The sequence below is a fragment of the Oncorhynchus clarkii genome, unplaced genomic scaffold, assembly GCF_045791955.1.
Source record: "Oncorhynchus clarkii lewisi isolate Uvic-CL-2024 unplaced genomic scaffold, UVic_Ocla_1.0 unplaced_contig_10369_pilon_pilon, whole genome shotgun sequence".
Lineage (NCBI taxonomy): Eukaryota > Metazoa > Chordata > Actinopteri > Salmoniformes > Salmonidae > Oncorhynchus > Oncorhynchus clarkii.
Window position 1 is genome coordinate 83,210 of NW_027261126.1, and position 17,459 is coordinate 100,668.

Here is a 17,459-nt window from a genome sequence, read left to right on the forward strand (position 1 = left end):
TAGAGGGGATCTTACTGACAATACTGTTCTGTTTAGAGGACATCTTACTGACAATACTGTTCTGTTTAGAGGGGATCTTACTGACAATACTGTTCTGTTTAGAGGACATCTGACTGACAATACTGTTCTGTTTAGAGGACATCTTACTGACAATACTGTTCTGTTTAGAGGACATCTTACTGACAATACTGTTCTGTTTAGAGGACATCTTACTGACAATACTGTTCTGTTTAGAGGACATCTTACCGACAATACTGTTCTGTTTAGAGGACATCTTACTGACTGTACAGAATAATGTTCTGTTTAGAGGACATCTTACTGACAACACTGTTCTGTTTAGAGGACATCTTACTGACAATACTGTTCTGTTTAGAGGGGATCTTACTGACAATACTGTTCTGTTTAGAGGACATCTTACCGACAATACTGTTCTGTTTAGAGGACATCTTACTGACAATACTGTTCTGTTTGCAGGACATCTTACTGACAATACTGTTCTGTTTAGAGGACATCTTACCGACAATACTGTTCTGTTTAGAGGACATCTTACCGACAATACTGTTCTGTTTAGAGGGGATCTTACTGACAATACTGTTCTGTTTAGAGGACATCTTACCGACAATACTGTTCTGTTTAGAGGGGATCTTACTGACTGTACAGAATAATGTTCTGTTTAGAGGACATCTTACTGACAACACTGTTCTGTTTAGAGGACATCTTACTGACAATACTGTTCTGTTTAGAGGGGATCTTACTGACAATACTGTTCTGTTTAGAGGACATCTTACTGACAATACTGTTCTGTTTAGAGGGGATCTTACTGACAATACTGTTCTGTTTAGAGGACATCTGACTGACAATACTGTTCTGTTTAGAGGACATCTTACTGACAATACTGTTCTGTTTAGAGGACATCTTACTGACAATACTGTTCTGTTTAGAGGACATCTTACTGACAATACTGTTCTGTTTAGAGGACATCTTACTGACAATACTGTTCTGTTTAGAGGACATCTTACCGACAATACTGTTCTGTTTAGAGGACATCTTACTGACTGTACAGAATAATGTTCTGTTTAGAGGACATCTTACTGACAACACTGTTCTGTTTAGAGGACATCTTACTGACAATACTGTTCTGTTTAGAGGGGATCTTACTGACAATACTGTTCTGTTTAGAGGACATCTTACTGACAATACTGTTCTGTTTAGAGGGGATCTTACTGACAATACTGTTCTGTTTAGAGGACATCTTACTGACTGTACAGAATACTGTTCTGTTTAGATGGGATCTTACTGACAATACTGTTCTGTTTAGAGGACATCTTACCGACAATACTGTTCTGTTTAGAGGACATCTTACCGACAATACTGTTCTGTTTAGAGGACATCTTACTGACAATACTGTTCTGTTTAGAGGACATCTTACTGACAATACTGTTCTGTTTAGACGACATCTTACTGACAATACTGTTCTGTTTAGAGGACATCTTACTGACAATACTGTTCTGTTTAGAGGACATCTTACTGACAATACTGTTCTGTTTGCAGGACATCTTACTGACAATACTGTTCTGTTTAGAGGACATCTTACCGACAATACTGTTCTGTTTAGAGGACATCTTACCGACAATACTGTTCTGTTTAGAGGACATCTTACCGACAATACTGTTCTGTTTAGAGGACATCTTACCGACAATACTGTTCTGTTTAGAGGACATCTTACCGACAATACTGTTCTGTTTAGAGGACATCTTACTGACAATACTGTTCTGTTTAGAGGACATCTTACCGACAATACTGTTCTGTTTAGAGGACATCTTACCGACAATACTGTTCTGTTTAGAGGACATCTTACCGACAATACTGTTCTGTTTAGAGGGGATCTTACTGACTGTACAGAATAATGTTCTGTTTAGAGGACATCTTACTGACAACACTGTTCTGTTTAGAGGACATCTTACTGACAATACTGTTCTGTTTAGAGGGGATCTTACTGACAATACTGTTCTGTTTAGAGGACATCTTACTGACAATACTGTTCTGTTTAGAGGGGATCTTACTGACAATACTGTTCTGTTTAGAGGGGATCTTACTGACAATACTGTTCTGTTTAGAGGACATCTGACTGACAATACTGTTCTGTTTAGAGGACATCTTACTGACAATACTGTTCTGTTTAGAGGACATCTTACTGACAATACTGTTCTGTTTAGAGGACATCTTACTGACAATACTGTTCTGTTTAGAGGACATCTTACCGACAATACTGTTCTGTTTAGAGGACATCTTACTGACTGTACAGAATAATGTTCTGTTTAGAGGACATCTTACTGACAACACTGTTCTGTTTAGAGGACATCTTACTGACAATACTGTTCTGTTTAGAGGGGATCTTACTGACAATACTGTTCTGTTTAGAGGACATCTTACCGACAATACTGTTCTGTTTAGAGGACATCTTACTGACAATACTGTTCTGTTTGCAGGACATCTTACTGACAATACTGTTCTGTTTAGAGGACATCTTACCGACAATACTGTTCTGTTTAGAGGACATCTTACCGACAATACTGTTCTGTTTAGAGGGGATCTTACTGACAATACTGTTCTGTTTAGAGGACATCTTACCGACAATACTGTTCTGTTTAGAGGGGATCTTACTGACTGTACAGAATAATGTTCTGTTTAGAGGACATCTTACTGACAACACTGTTCTGTTTAGAGGACATCTTACTGACAATACTGTTCTGTTTAGAGGGGATCTTACTGACAATACTGTTCTGTTTAGAGGACATCTTACTGACAATACTGTTCTGTTTAGAGGGGATCTTACTGACAATACTGTTCTGTTTAGAGGACATCTGACTGACAATACTGTTCTGTTTAGAGGACATCTTACTGACAATACTGTTCTGTTTAGAGGACATCTTACTGACAATACTGTTCTGTTTAGAGGACATCTTACTGACAATACTGTTCTGTTTAGAGGACATCTTACTGACTGTACAGAATAATGTTCTGTTTAGAGGACATCTTACTGACAACACTGTTCTGTTTAGAGGACATCTTACTGACAATACTGTTCTGTTTAGAGGGGATCTTACTGACAATACTGTTCTGTTTAGAGGACATCTTACTGACAATACTGTTCTGTTTAGAGGGGATCTTACTGACAATACTGTTCTGTTTAGAGGACATCTTACTGACTGTACAGAATACTGTTCTGTTTAGATGGGATCTTACTGACAATACTGTTCTGTTTAGAGGACATCTTACCGACAATACTGTTCTGTTTAGAGGACATCTTACCGACAATACTGTTCTGTTTAGAGGACATCTTACTGACAATACTGTTCTGTTTAGAGGACATCTTACTGACAATACTGTTCTGTTTAGACGACATCTTACTGACAATACTGTTCTGTTTAGAGGACATCTTACTGACAATACTGTTCTGTTTAGAGGACATCTTACTGACAATACTGTTCTGTTTGCAGGACATCTTACTGACAATACTGTTCTGTTTAGAGGACATCTTACCGACAATACTGTTCTGTTTAGAGGACATCTTACCGACAATACTGTTCTGTTTAGAGGACATCTTACCGACAATACTGTTCTGTTTAGAGGACATCTTACCGACAATACTGTTCTGTTTAGAGGACATCTTACCGACAATACTGTTCTGTTTAGAGGACATCTTACTGACAATACTGTTCTGTTTAGAGGACATCTTACCGACAATACTGTTCTGTTTAGAGGACATCTTACCGACAATACTGTTCTGTTTAGAGGACATCTTACCGACAATACTGTTCTGTTTAGAGGGGATCTTACTGACTGTACAGAATAATGTTCTGTTTAGAGGACATCTTACTGACAACACTGTTCTGTTTAGAGGACATCTTACTGACAATACTGTTCTGTTTAGAGGGGATCTTACTGACAATACTGTTCTGTTTAGAGGACATCTTACTGACAATACTGTTCTGTTTAGAGGGGATCTTACTGACAATACTGTTCTGTTTAGAGGGGATCTTACTGACAATACTGTTCTGTTTAGAGGACATCTGACTGACAATACTGTTCTGTTTAGAGGACATCTTACTGACAATACTGTTCTGTTTAGAGGACATCTTACTGACAATACTGTTCTGTTTAGAGGACATCTTACTGACAATACTGTTCTGTTTAGAGGACATCTTACCGACAATACTGTTCTGTTTAGAGGACATCTTACTGACTGTACAGAATAATGTTCTGTTTAGAGGACATCTTACTGACAACACTGTTCTGTTTAGAGGACATCTTACTGACAATACTGTTCTGTTTAGAGGGGATCTTACTGACAATACTGTTCTGTTTAGAGGACATCTTACCGACAATACTGTTCTGTTTAGAGGACATCTTACTGACAATACTGTTCTGTTTGCAGGACATCTTACTGACAATACTGTTCTGTTTAGAGGACATCTTACCGACAATACTGTTCTGTTTAGAGGACATCTTACCGACAATACTGTTCTGTTTAGAGGGGATCTTACTGACAATACTGTTCTGTTTAGAGGACATCTTACCGACAATACTGTTCTGTTTAGAGGGGATCTTACTGACTGTACAGAATAATGTTCTGTTTAGAGGACATCTTACTGACAACACTGTTCTGTTTAGAGGACATCTTACTGACAATACTGTTCTGTTTAGAGGGGATCTTACTGACAATACTGTTCTGTTTAGAGGACATCTTACTGACAATACTGTTCTGTTTAGAGGGGATCTTACTGACAATACTGTTCTGTTTAGAGGACATCTGACTGACAATACTGTTCTGTTTAGAGGACATCTTACTGACAATACTGTTCTGTTTAGAGGACATCTTACTGACAATACTGTTCTGTTTAGAGGACATCTTACTGACAATACTGTTCTGTTTAGAGGACATCTTACTGACAATACTGTTCTGTTTAGAGGACATCTTACCGACAATACTGTTCTGTTTAGAGGACATCTTACTGACTGTACAGAATAATGTTCTGTTTAGAGGACATCTTACTGACAACACTGTTCTGTTTAGAGGACATCTTACTGACAATACTGTTCTGTTTAGAGGGGATCTTACTGACAATACTGTTCTGTTTAGAGGACATCTTACTGACAATACTGTTCTGTTTAGAGGGGATCTTACTGACAATACTGTTCTGTTTAGAGGACATCTTACTGACTGTACAGAATACTGTTCTGTTTAGATGGGATCTTACTGACAATACTGTTCTGTTTAGAGGACATCTTACTGACTGTACAGAATACTGTTCTGTTTAGAGGACATCTTACTGACTGTACAGAATAATGTTCTGTTTAGAGGACATCTTACTGACTGTACATGATAATAATGTTCTGTTTAGAGGGGATCTTACTGACTGTACAGAATACTGTTCTGTTTAGAGGACATCTTACTGACTGTACAGAATAATGTTCTGTTTAGAGGACATCTTACTGACTGTACAGAATAATGTTCTGTTTAGAGGACATCTTACTGACTGTACAGAATAATGTTCTGTTTAGAGGGAATCTTACTGACAATACTGTTCTGTTTAGAGGACATCTGACTGACAATACTGTTCTGTTTAGAGGACATCTTACTGACAATACTGTTCTGTTTAGAGGACATCTTACTGACAATACTGTTCTGTTTAGAGGACATCTTACTGACAATACTGTTCTGTTTAGACGACATCTTACTGACTGTACAGAATAATGTTCTGTTTAGATGGGTTCTTACCTTTGAGAGACTCCAGCTCTTTCCTGTGAAAGAAAATAGGAACAACAGTTAGAAGCAGTCTTTTCACTAGAGTCACTCACGCTCTGAGCCAGAGTCTTTACAGCTTGTTCCTTAACTATCTATGAAGACAAACTGCAGGCCCAGAAATAACAGCAAGACATTTAAATTGTAACATGCTTTTCATTTAACACCAACTGCAAAGTGCTGCTACAGTGAGTCCATAACTACATGATGCTCATTCTAAAGCTTCATTCAGATACAGCAGAGTTCAGCTCCTCTCTCTAGTCTACACCCTCAGATGAACAGTAACCTCCCATCAGCTCCTCTCTCTCTCTACCCTCAGATGAACAATAACCTCCCATCAGCTCCTCTCTCTCTCTAGTCTATACCCTCAGATGAACAGTAACCTCCCATCAGCTCCTCTCTCTCTCTAGTCTCTACCCTCAGATGAACAGTAACCTCCCATCAGCTCCTCTCTCTAGTCTATACCCTCAGATGAACAATAACCTCCCATCAGCTCCTCTCTCTAGTCTATACCCTCAGATGAACAATAACCTCCCATCAGCTCCTCTCTCTAGTCTATACCCTCAGATGAACAGTAACCTCCCATCAGCTCCTCTCTCTCTCTAGTCTATACCCTCAGATGAACAATAACCTCCCATCAGCTCCTCTCTCTAGTCTATACCCTCAGATGAACAGTAACCTCCCATCAGCTCCTCTCTCTAGTCTATACCCTCAGATGAACAGTAACCTCCCATCAGCTCCTCTCTCTCTCTAGTCTACACCCTCAGATGAACAATAACCTCCCATCAGCTCCTCTCTCTAGTCTCTACCTTCAGATGAACAGTAACCTCCCATCAGCTCCTCTTTCTCTCTCTAGTCTATACCCTCAGATGAACAATAACCTCCCATCAGCTCCTCTCTCTAGTCTATACCCTCAGATGAACAATAACCTCCCATCAGCTCCTCTCTCTAGTCTCTACCCTCAGATGAACAGTAACCTCCCATCAGCTCCTCTCTCTCTCTCTAGTCTCTACCCTCAGATGAACAATAACCTCCCATCAGCTCCTCTCTCTAGTCTACACCCTCAGATGAACAGTAACCTCCCATCAGCTCCTCTCTCTCTCTAGTCTATACCCTCAGATGAACAGTAACCTCCCGTCAGCTCCTCTCTCTCTCTAGTCTCTACCCTCAGATGAACAATAACCTCCCATCAGCTCCTCTCTCTAGTCTATACCCTCAGATGAACAGTAACCTCCCATCAGCTCCTCTCTCTAGTCTATACCCTCAGATGAACAGTAACCTCCCATCAGCTCCTCTCTCTCTCTAGTCTATACCCTCAGATGAACAGTAACCTCCCATCAGCTCCTCTCTCTCTCTCTAGTCTCTACCCTCAGATGAACAGTAACCTCCCATCAGCTCCTCTCTCTCTAGTCTCTACCCTCAGATGAACAGTAACCTCCCATCAGCTCCTCTCTCTCTCTAGTCTCTACCCTCAGATGAACAGTAACCTCCCATCAGCTCCTCTCTCTAGTCTATACCCTCAGATGAACAATAACCTCCCATCAGCTCCTCTCTCTAGTCTATACCCTCAGATGAACAATAACCTCCCATCAGCTCCTCTCTCTAGTCTATACCCTCAGATGAACAGTAACCTCCCATCAGCTCCTCTCTCTCTCTAGTCTATACCCTCAGATGAACAATAACCTCCCATCAGCTCCTCTCTCTAGTCTATACCCTCAGATGAACAGTAACTTCCCATCAGCTCCTCTCTCTAGTCTATACCCTCAGATGAACAGTAACCTCCCATCAGCTCCTCTCTCTCTCTAGTCTACACCCTCAGATGAACAATAACCTCCCATCAGCTCCTCTCTCTAGTCTCTACCTTCAGATGAACAGTAACCTCCCATCAGCTCCTCTTTCTCTCTCTAGTCTATACCCTCAGATGAACAATAACCTCCCATCAGCTCCTCTCTCTAGTCTATACCCTCAGATGAACAATAACCTCCCATCAGCTCTTCTCTCTAGTCTACACCCTCAGATGAACAGTAACCTCCCATCAGCTCCTCTCTCGCTCTAGTCTCTACCCTCAGATGAACAATAACCTCCCATCAGCTGCTCTCTCTAGTCTATACCCTCAGATGAACAGTAACCTCCTATCAGCTCCTCTCTCTCTCTCTAGTCTCTACCCTCAGATGAACAGTAACTTCCCATCAGCTCCTCTCTCTAGTCTATACCCTCAGATGAACAGTAACCTCCCATCAGCTCCTCTCTCTCTCTCTAGTCTCTACCCTCAGATGAACAATAACCTCCCATCAGCTCCTCTCTCTAGTCTACACCCTCAGATGAACAATAACCTCCCATCAGCTCCTCTCTCTAGTCTACACCCTCAGATGAACAATAACCTCCCATCAGCTCCTCTCTCTAGTCTCTACCCTCAGATGAACAATAACCTCCCATCAGCTCCTCTCTCTAGTCTCTACCCTCAGATGAACAATAACCTCCCATCAGCTCCTCTCTCTAGTCTCTACCCTCAGATGAACAGTAACCTCCCATCAGCTCCTCTCTCTAGTCTATACCCTCAGATGAACAATAACCTCCCATCAGCTCCTCTCTCTCTAGTCTATACCCTCAGATGAACAGTAACCTCCCATCAGCTCCTCTCTCTAGTCTATACCCTCAGATGAACAGTAACCTCCCATCAGCTCCTCTCTCTCTCTAGTCTATACCCTCAGATGAACAGTAACCTCCCATCAGCTCCTCTCTCTAGTCTACACCCTCAGATGAACAGTAACCTCCCATCAGCTCCTCTCTCTCTCTAGTCTATACCCTCAGATGAACAGTAACCTCCCGTCAGCTCCTCTCTCTCTCTAGTCTCTACCCTCAGATGAACAATAACCTCCCATCAGCTCCTCTCTCTAGTCTATACCCTCAGATGAACAGTAACCTCCCATCAGCTCCTCTCTCTAGTCTATACCCTCAGATGAACAGTAACCTCCCATCAGCTCCTCTCTCTCTCTAGTCTATACCCTCAGATGAACAGTAACCTCCCATCAGCTCCTCTCTCTCTCTCTAGTCTCTACCCTCAGATGAACAGTAACCTCCCATCAGCTCCTCTCTCTAGTCTATACCCTCAGATGAACAATAACCTCCCATCAGCTCCTCTCTCTCTCTAGTCTATACCCTCAGATGAACAGTAACCTCCCATCAGCTCCTCTCTCTCTCTAGTCTCTACCCTCAGATGAACAGTAACCTCCCATCAGCTCCTCTCTCTCTCTAGTCTATACCCTCAGATGAACAGTAACCTCCCATCAGCTCCTCTCTCTCTCTAGTCTACACCCTCAGATGAACAATAACCTCCCATCTGTGAATCAAGGCCAGAAACAAAGTCTTTCAGCGGTCTGGGTTTACACATCACTTAACAGCCAGGGCTATTTAATGGCTGTTTAATGGCAAAGTACAACTAAAAACACAAATATTTTTTATTTAACCTTTATTTTATTCGCAAGTCAGTTAAGAACAAATTCTTATTCATCATGACGGCCCACCGCGGCCAAACCCGGACGACTATAAGCACTAGAATGCCCAGGCCTGACATGAATAACAGGCATGTTGTTTTCCTATGAACAGATGACGCCTCATTCTGTCTCACATAAATCACTGAACGTGAATCTCCTTCTAGTTGTTATCTCGCTCCCTCTACTCTGCTAGGCATGAGCCTGCAACTCTCATCAGGGTAGCCTAGTGGTTAGAGCGTTGGACTAGTAACCGGAAGGTTGCAAGTTCAAACCCCGAGCTGACAAGGTACAAATCTGTCGTTCTGCCCCTGAACAGGCAGTTAACCCACTGTTCCTAGGCCGTCATTGAAAATAAGAATTAGTTCTTAACTGACTTGCCTGGTTAAATAAAAGGTAAAAAAAACAACTTTAATTAACCTCTCCAGCATTGCACTTCATCATTTATTTCCTTATAGAATCATAGCCACGTGAAGGGTTCTGAACGAGCTGCAGCACCCTGATTCATGGAAATACATTTACCAAAGTTATAGAATTCCTGTTCAGAAATAAATAAATAAATCATTCAGAACAGCCTGGTACAGCATGAGAAGGACTATCATTTAGCCACAGAGGACCACTAGCTGTGGACTGTAGCCCAATAAAAATGACTATCATTTAGCCACAGAGGACCACTAGCTGTGGACTGTAGCCCAATAAAAATGACTATCATTTAGCCACAGAGGACCACTAGCTGTGGACTGTAGCCCAATAAAAATGACTATCATTTAGCCACAGAGGACCACTAGCTGTGGACTGTAGCCCAATAAAAATGGCTATCATTTAGCCACAGAGGACCACTAGCTGTGGACTGTAGCCCAATAAAAAGGACTATCATTTAGCCACAGAGGACCACTAGCTGTGGACTGTAGCCCAATAAAAAGGACTATCATTTAGCCACAGAGGACCACTAGCTGTGGACTGTAGCCCAATAAAAAGGACTATCATTTAGCCACAGAGGACCACTAGCTGTGGACTGTAGCCCAATAAAAAGGACTATCATTTATCCACAGAGGACCACTAGCTGTGGACTGTAGCCCAATAAAAAGGAAGAGCCTACAGTCGGGAACGTGAGGCAAATCTGTCAGTGAAAAGACAGGTTGGAAAGCAAATGGCTCCTGCTGAAAACACTCTGCTGTAGGCTACCAACATACTAGATCTACTTCCAAATATTATTTTACAAGAAGAGAGAGAAGCTTTTGACACGAGTGCATCGTCAACCACCAGAGAGTGAGCTGCTCATCAGTGAGTGATTCAGTGAAACTGGGCTCCCGAGTGACGCAGCGGTCTAAGGCACTGCATCTTAGTGCAAGCGGCATCACTACAGTCCCTGGATCGAATCCAGGCTGTATCACATCCGGCCGTGATTGGGAGTCCCATAGGGCGGTGCACAATTGGTCCAGCGTCGTCCGGGTTTGGCCGGTGTAGACCGTCATTGTAAATAAGAATTTGTTCTTAACTGACTTGCCTAGTTAAATAAAAGGTAACATAAAAAAGGACTATAATTTCCTCCTCATACTGTAACCTACAACGTGTCTCCACACACCGAGGCCTAGTGAAGGATTCAAGACAAGGTGGGTTTTTTATTTATTTATTTTTACCCCTTTTTCTCCTCAATTTCGTGGTATCCAATTGTTGTAGTAGCTACTATCTTGTCTCATCGCTACAACTCCCGTACGGGCTCGGGAGAGACGAAGGTTGAAAGTCATGCGTCCTCCGATACACAACCCAACCAGCCGCACTGCTTCTTAACACAGCGCGCATCCAACCCGTAAGCCAGCCGCACCAGTGTGTCGGAGGATACACCTGGCAACCTTGGCTAGCGTGCACTGCGCCCGGCCCGCCACAGGAGTCGCTGGTGCGCGATGAGACAAGGATATCCCTAACATTCTGTCAGTCTCCATCAGGTGTGTGGTATTAAAACAACATTCTGCCAGTCTCCATCAGGTGTGTGGTATTAAAACAAGATTCTGCCAGTCTCCATCAGGTGTGTGGTATTAAAACAAGATTCTGTCAGTCTCCATCAGGTGTGTGGTATTAAAACAAGATTCTGTCAGTCTCCATCAGGTGTGTGGTATTAAAACAAGATTCTGTCAGTCTCCATCAGGTGTGTGGTATTAAAACAAGATTCTGTCAGTCTCCATCAGGTGTGTGGTATTAAAACAAGATTATGTCAGTCTCCATCAGGTGTGTGGTATTAAAACAAGATTCTGTCAGTCTCCATCAGGTGTGTGGTATTAAAACAAGATTCTGTCAGTCTCCATCAGGTGTGTGGTATTAAAACAAGATTCTGTCAGTCTCCATCAGGTGTGTGGTATTAAAACAAGATTATGTCAGTCTCCATCAGGTGTGTGGTATTAAAACAAGATTCTGTCAGTCTCCATCAGGTGTGTGGTATTAAAACAAGATTCTGTCAGTCTCCATCAGGTGTGTGGTATTAAAACAAGATTATGTCAGTCTCCATCAGGTGTGTGGTATTAAAACAACATTCTGTCAAAGTCTCCAGTCATGTAAAAAGACAACTTCATGTAATGTGTTTATAAAAGGCCAACATTTTCCCAGGACCCCGGGCTACTAATAATGTCCCCATGTGTGGAATGTCAGTAAGTGTCTCTACTCTACTGCTCTATGCCAATACGGTGATATGCATGCAATGCTTTATTATAAAAGGTGAATTATTTTCTCTCTCATACATTCTGCTACCTCAGAACTCCCCAGGTCAGCCCACTCTCACATTGACAAATGAAGCACTGCACTGGACTCTTAAAATGATGACTCTAGTCTAGTGGACATGCCATCAAATAGACCTGGCAGTTTCTGACGGCGTAACAACAGGGGAATTGAAGAAGCAGCTTTGTGCATCTAGGTAAACCGTCCGGCAGCATCACACCGTAATGAGAACCTCAAGGCGTACAGAATAATAATCCCACATCACACCGTAATGAGAACCTCAAGGCGTACAGAATAATAATCCCACATCACACCGTAATGAGAACCTCAAGGCGTACAGAATAATAATCCCACATCACAGATAAGAGGACAATGTCGCTGGAGGATTGCTGCTGTAAAGGCTTTTCTACCGAGGTGAAGAAAGGCTTAAGCAGCAATGACAGTACATCGCTTTCCCTGCACGTTTCTATGAAGTATACAGTTTCCCCCACAGGGATATACAACGTCAATGGGTCATACAGTGGGGCAAAAACAGTATTTAGTCAGCCACCAATTGTGCAAGTTCTCCCACTTAAAAAGATGAGAGAGGCCTGTAATTTTCATCATAGGTACACTTCAACTATGACAGACAAAATGAGAAGATTTTTTTTTTTTTAAATCTCATTGTAGGATTTTTAATGAATTTATTTGCAAATTATGGTGGAAAATAAGTATTTGGTCACCTACAAACAAGCAAGGTTTCTGGCTCTCATGAATTTCGACTATACCAGCCAGAATATAGCACGGGCTTAAAGTATGGCAACTTGGTGTTATGAACTGTTATTCACTAAAGAAGTGCTACCCCCTCCGCCCGCTAAACGTGGGCTAGGAGAGGACGGACAGAGTATCCATTCTACCACGCTCCAGTTCATCACTAGACAACCCGGCCTACCATCTACGACCAATCTACCGAAGCGCAGCTCAGAGTAAATATTTATTGCATTTTCCTTTCTCAAATGCACGGTAATTTAGAATGCATAAGAAACTGTATTTACGATAGTACAGCTTCTCCCTTTGTTACTCAGTCTTCCCGCTCTTTCACTCAAACCCCGCCCCTTTTCTTTGTGTAACCAGCCGCTGTATCGGCTCCGTTCACCAGGTCCATCAATGTATGATTCATTCTGTGTAGATGTAATTCTGTGTGATTAGTTTGGTATTTAGTAAATAAATAATTAAAACAAAATTTTGTATTGCTGATTCAACTTGTTAGCCAGGGTTCGTGAAGATGAGAATTTACAACTTTCAGATCAGACTAAATAAGGTGAGGATTAAATATTGACTGCTACTGGCGTAAAAGATTACTAGGTCTTTAAGAGTTTACTCGGAAGACAACAGCTCTATAAACATTATTTCGTGGTGCCCCGACTTCCTAGTTAATCATTTACCTGATTAGCTTAAATCAGGTAATATTATTTACAGAATAGCATGTCATATCACTTAATCCGGCATAGCCAAAGACACAACAACCCCCTGGACAGGACACTAGTCTATCTCCTATTTCTATAGTGAGGCAGCTTGAGGTACCAGTACACCCCCTGGACAGGACACTAGTCTATCTGTCACAAATGAGCAGCTATAAGTGCAGCTTGTAGACTCAGTAAGGTTTTTTCCTGTGACTATGTGATAATGATAGCCATCAGCAGATTATATGTGGAGCTTGTAGATTCAGTAAGGTTTTTTCCTGTGACTATGTGATAATTATAGCCATCAGATTATATATGTGGAGCTTGTAGACTCAGTAAGGTTTTTTCCTGTGACTATGTGATAATTATAGCCATCAGCAGATTATATATGTGGAGTTTGTAGACTCAGTAAGGTTTTTTCCTGTGACTACGTGATAATGATAGCCATCAGCAGATTATATATGTGGAGCTTGTAGATTCAATAAGGTTTTTTCCTGTGACTATGTGATAATTATAGCCATCAGCAGATTATATATGTGGAGCTTGTAGATTCAATAAGGTTTTTTCCTGTGACTATGTGATAATTATAGCCATCAGCAGATTATATATGTGGAGCTTGTAGACTCAGTAAGGTTTTTTCCTGTGACTACGTGATAATTATAGCCATCAGCAGATTATATATGTGGAGCTTGTTCATACAGTGCATTTAGAAAGTATTCAGACCCAATGAGTTTCTTCACATTTTGTTTACGATACAACCTTATTCTAAAATTGATTAATGATAATAATAATGACAAAGCAAAAACAGATATAGATGGTTTTGCAAATGATCAAAAATGTAAAAAAAAATTCTGAAATGTCACATTTCCCACAGTATTCTGACCCTGCTGCTGGTTTTTCCTGGGCCGGTATGATACTATGTTATGATACTGAGGAATCCATCTGGACGCAGCACAGTGGTGCATCAAGTGGTGAACCTGTTTTTATATCAGACAATAACTCAGGGATATGGAGTTGGCGGATGGTTGTCAAGTGAAGCGGAGTATTAGCCAGGACGAATGACCACAATGTTATTATGTTGTAAAATCCTGAGGTCAGAGAGAGAACGGAAAACCTACCTCTTTTTCTTCTTGTAGTTCTCCAGCTGCAGGACCTGGAAGTGTCTGAAGCGCTGCTGCTCACACTGACCACACAGGTTGTCCAGGTACATCAGCCGGCTCTCCAGCTCCTCAAAGTCTGCCTCCAGGTGGGCTGTATGTGGCAGAGGGGGAGGGAACATGTTACATTTAGTCATTTTAGTCATCCAGAGCGACTTACAGGAGCAGTTAGGGTTAAGTGCCTTGCTCAAGAGCACATCAGCAGATTCAAACCAGCAACTTTTCAGTTACTGTCCCAACGCGTTTTACTGCTAGGCTACCTGATGGAACTATTGTCATGACAACTTCATTGTGCTGTGAAGCTGTATCTCATTGTTGTGTCTGTCCAACTGCTGCTGGGAGACTGTTGCCAGACTCTGTCCAACTGCTACTGGGAGACTGTTGCCAGACTCTGTCCATCTGCTGCTGGGAGACTGTTGCCAGACTCTGTCCAACTGCTGCTGGGAGACTGTTGCCAGACTCTGTCCAACTGCTGCTGGGAGACTGTTGCCAGACTCTGTCCAACTGCTGCTGGGAGACTGTTGCCAGACTCTGTCCAACTGCTGCTGGGAGACTGTTGCCAGACTCTGTCCAACTGCTGCTGGGGGACTGTTGCCAGACTCTGTCCAACTGCTGCTGGGAGACTGTTGCCAGACTCTGTCCAACTGCTGCTGGGAGACTGTTGCCAGACTCTGTCCAACTGCTGCTGGAAGACTGTTGCCAGACTCTGTCCAACTGCTGCTGGGAGACTGTTGCCAGACTCTGTCCAACTGCTGCTGGGAGACTGTTGCCAGACTCTGTCCAACTGCTGCTGGGAGACTGTTGCCAGACTCTGTCCAACTGCTGCTGGGAGACTGTTGCCAGACTCTGTCCAACTGCTGCTGGGAGACTGTTGCCAGACTCTGTCCAACTGCTGCTGGGAGACTGTTGCCAGACTCTGTCCAACTGCTGCTGGGAGACTGTTGCCAGACTCTGTATAATATTTTCATGTGAATAATTCCAATAAAACATAAAGGAACTATTATTCACTACACTACTGAAACACAAGTGAACACTGACATCTGGTGGTCATATAGGGAAACTGTTTGTACTTGGAGCACTATTTATTAATAAAAAATGTATTTAACTTGGCAAGTCAGTTAAGAACAAATTATTATTTACAATGACAGCTTACCCCGGCCAAACCCTCCCCTAACCTTAGACCGCTGCGCCACTCGGGAGCCCAACCACTTTCTCTGTCCAAAGTCAAAGACAACTAAAAAGGAAATGTGCCATTTTTGAGGCATTATCTGGAACTCTGTACAGGGCAGGAACAAATCTTACAAATGTAATTATTCTAAATAAAGTTAAATCAACTGAATTATATTCAACTTCTTTCACCTTCCTAGAACACATCTCTCAGTCTGTTCATACTGGAATTTCCCATGTGCTCGCTAGAATTCACATCACGTGAAACTCATTGGCTGAGACAGGGAGACACCCATTCTAGAATGACGGAATGAAAGTCCTCAGAGTTCTAAACAGTCCAACTACTATCTAACATGGATTACAGCACAACCAGCGCTGAACAGTGAGTTTAAATAAACTACAAATCTAAGGGTTGTTTTGCTCTAATGTCCAGATTTTGGGCTTGGCAGTTTTGGGCTCAGGCTTGGAGACATCTGGCGAATCAACAGGAAATCAATGGCATTAGGAGAACACACCCTATGGCCAGTGACAAATCACAGGGTACACTACAACAGAGACAGATTATTATCATCTCATCTCATATGTATATACTGTACTCGATACCATCTACTGTATCTTGCCTATGCTGCTCTGTACCATCACTCATTCATATATCCTTGTGTACATATTCTTTATCCCCTTACACTGTGTACAAGACAGTAGTTTTGGAATTGTTAGTTAGATTACTTGTTATTACTGCATTGTCGGAACTAGAAGCACAAGCATTTCGCTACACTCGCATTAACATCTGCTAACCATGTGTATGTGACAAATAAAATTTGATTTGATTTGATTTGATCAGAGACAGATTATTATCCTGATGAGATCTATAATAGTCACTACTGACTATTCAGGGCAGGGGAGAAGGGTTCCAATTCCATGAACAATGTACAAAACTAGAAACTATTTAGAGAAGACCGATGCATACTGGTATAGACCGATACATGCTGGTATAGACCGATACATGCTGGTATAGACCGATACATGCTGGTATAGACCGATACATGCTGGTATAGACCGATACATACTGGTATAGACCGATACATACTGGTATAGACCGATGCATACTGGTATAGACCGATGCATACTGGTATAGACCGATGCATACTGGTATAGACCGATACATACTGGTATAGACCGATACATACTGGTATAGACCGATACATACTGGTATAGACCGATACATGCTGGTATAGACCGATACATGCTGGTATAGACCGATACATGCTGGTATAGACCGATACATGCTGGTATAGACCGATACATGCTGGTATAGACCGATACATGCTGGTATAGACCGATACATGCTGGTATAGACCGATACATGCTGGTATAGACCGATACATGCTGGTATAGACCGATACATGCTGGTATAGACCGATACATACTGGTATAGACCGATACATACTGGTATAGACCGATACATACTGGTATAGACCGATACATACTGGTATAGACCGATACATGCTGGTATAGACCGATACATGCTGGTATAGACCGATACATGCTGGTATAGACCGATACATACTGGTATAGACCGATACACACTGGTATAGACCGATACACACTGGTATAGACCGATACACACTGGTATAGACCGATACACACTGGTATAGACCGATACACGCTGGTATAGACCGATACACGC

At 42.0% G+C, this 17,459-nt stretch overlaps 1 protein-coding gene across 1 annotated transcript in view; it reads right to left on the reverse strand.

Annotated features, from left to right (window-relative positions):
- The window catches only part of LOC139404978 (dysbindin-A-like), a 54,358-nt gene that overhangs the window by 32,865 nt on the left and 4,034 nt on the right, over positions 1-17,459 (reverse strand). Inside the window, exons 6-7 of the mRNA XM_071147542.1 lie at positions 14,567-14,699; positions 5,783-5,805 (exon numbers count right to left, since the gene is read on the reverse strand). Coding sequence (XP_071003643.1) covers positions 5,783-5,805; positions 14,567-14,699 — 156 coding nt within the window. The remainder of the gene's footprint in view (positions 1-5,782; positions 5,806-14,566; positions 14,700-17,459) is intronic.